Source organism: Lycium barbarum, chromosome 12, assembly GCF_019175385.1.
Source record: "Lycium barbarum isolate Lr01 chromosome 12, ASM1917538v2, whole genome shotgun sequence".
In the NCBI taxonomy this organism is placed as follows: Eukaryota; Viridiplantae; Streptophyta; class Magnoliopsida; order Solanales; family Solanaceae; genus Lycium; species Lycium barbarum.
This window is the reverse complement of record NC_083348.1, coordinates 53,900,926-53,903,171: the sequence shown is the minus strand read 5'-3', so window position 1 is coordinate 53,903,171 and position 2,246 is coordinate 53,900,926. Positions and strand designations below refer to the sequence as shown.

At 42.1% G+C, this 2,246-nt stretch overlaps 1 protein-coding gene across 1 annotated transcript; it reads left to right on the top strand.

Annotated features, from left to right (window-relative positions):
• Positions 1–587: 587 nt before the first annotated feature.
• On the top strand, positions 588–1,798 carry LOC132624263 (uncharacterized). The gene is made up of 3 exons (XM_060339067.1): positions 588–1,002; positions 1,155–1,458; positions 1,633–1,798. The coding sequence occupies exons 1-3, from the start codon at positions 588–590 to the stop codon at positions 1,796–1,798; spliced, it is 885 nt and encodes a 294-aa protein (XP_060195050.1).
• Positions 1,799–2,246: the final 448 nt, after the last annotated feature.

Below are 2,246 nucleotides of genomic sequence, written 5' to 3'. Positions count from 1 at the left end.
CGAGTGGGTGAAGACAACCTTGAACATTTGAGAAAATTCTTCGACAGACTCCGCAAGTACGATTTGAAATTGAATCCTGCAAAATGCGCATTTGGAGTGCCTGCCGGAAAGTTACTAGGATTCATAGTCAATCGTCGTGGCATTGAGTTGGATCCCACAAAGATCAAACAAATTCAAGAGCTCCCACCACCAAGAACAATGAAGGAGGTCATTAGTTTCTTAGAAAGGTAGAGTTACATTGGATGCTTCATTACTCAGTCCATAGTAATTATAGAACCAATTCTCAAACTCCTCAAGAAAGATGCTCCAACTGAATGGACGGAAGACTATCAGAAAGCCTTCGACACAATTAAAAGATACCTGTCAAATCCACCTATTTTGATCCCGCCAAGGCCGGGAAGTCCTTTGCTATTGTACATGTCAATATCAGATTTGGATGCATTTTGGCACAAAATGATGAAGCAAGAAAGAAAGGGAGAGCCATCTATTAAATCAGTATGAATTTCACACCCAGTGAATCCAAATATTCCTTGGTGGAAAAGACGTGTTGCGCTCTAACCTGGGTGTCTCAGAAATTAAGACATTATATGGCTGCATATACAACTCATCTGATCACAAAACTGGACCCCCTAAGGTACAAATTTGACCAGCCTATGCCGATAGGGAAGTTGGCCAAATGGCAAATGTTATTGAGTGAGTTCGACATTCAATACGTCGCACAGAAAGCAGTTAAGGGGCAAGGATTAGCAGATTTACTGGCAAGAAGCCCAGTAGATGACAATCCTGTACCTTTGTGGACTTACTTCCCAGACGAAGAGATAATGACAATTGAGGGTGAAGAAAATGAAGATGAATTAGGCTGGAAAGTATACTTTAATGGAGCAGTCAATTTTAAAGGATCAGGAATTGGAGCCGTTTTGGTTTCAGACTCAGGCCAATATTATCCAGTGGCTGCCAAGTTGAGCCTCAGTTGCACCAACAACATGGCTGAATACAACGTGTGTCTCTTGGCCTACGTTTACCTCTTGAGATGAATGTGAGAGATCTTCAGGTAATTGGAGACTCGGATCTGCGAATTCATCAGGTTCAAGGAGAATAGGCCACCAAAAATGAGAAGATCATACTGTATGTTGGACGTGTGCAAAGATTGGCAGATCGGTTCCAAAAAGTCAAGTTCAAGCATATACCAAGAACCCAGAATGAGTTTGCTAATGCATTGGCAACAATAGCATCCATGATTCAACATCCTAACAGTAGATACATTGATCCTGTCAAAGTTGAAATCAGAGATCGACCGGCTCACTGTGCTTTTGTGGAGGCCGAGATTGATGGAAAACCTTGGTACGTTGACATTAAAATATTCTTGGATAAAGGAGAATATCCCAAAGGAATCACCATGAACCAGAAGAAAACTATCAGGAAGTTGGCAAATGGTTTCTTTCTCAACAAGAATCTCCTGTACAGAAGAACCCCGGATTTGGGATTGCTTAGATGTGTTGACTCTGTCGAAGCTACCAGATTGATTGAAGAAGTGCATGCTGGAACCTGCGGGCCTCACATGAATGGGTTCGTGCTAGCGAAAAAAGTCTTAAGAACAGGTTATTACTGGATGACCATGGAGAACGATTGTAGCAAAGTCGTCCAAGAATGTCACAAGTATCAGATTCATGGAGACTTGATAAAAGTTCCTCCAACAGAACTGAATGCTATAACGTCGCCTTGTCTATTCACCACTTGGGGCATTGATGTCATAGGACCAATTGAGCCAGCTGCGTCAAACAAACACGCTTCATTTTGATTGCCATAGACTACTTCACCAAGTGGGTAGAAGCGGCATCTTATGCATCAGTAACGCAGAAAGTGGTCGCAAATTTTGTGCGCCATAATATTATATGCCGATTTGGTATCCCAGAATCAATCATAACAGACAATGGGGCTAACTTGAACAGCCACTTGATGAAAGAAATGTGTGCGTAGTTTCGAATCACTCACCGAAATTCAACCGCATACTGAACACAAATGAATGGGGCTGTGGAAGCTGCCAACAAAAACATCAAGAAGATCCTCAAAAAGAAGATTGATAACTACAAAGACTGGCATGAACAACTGGCTTATGCATTATTGGGATATCGCACTACTACCAGAACTTCAACCAGGGCCACTCCATACCTGTTGGTGTATGGCACTGAAGCAGTAATACTAGCCGAAGTAGAAATCTCGTCACTTCGAATAATACAAGAAGCTGA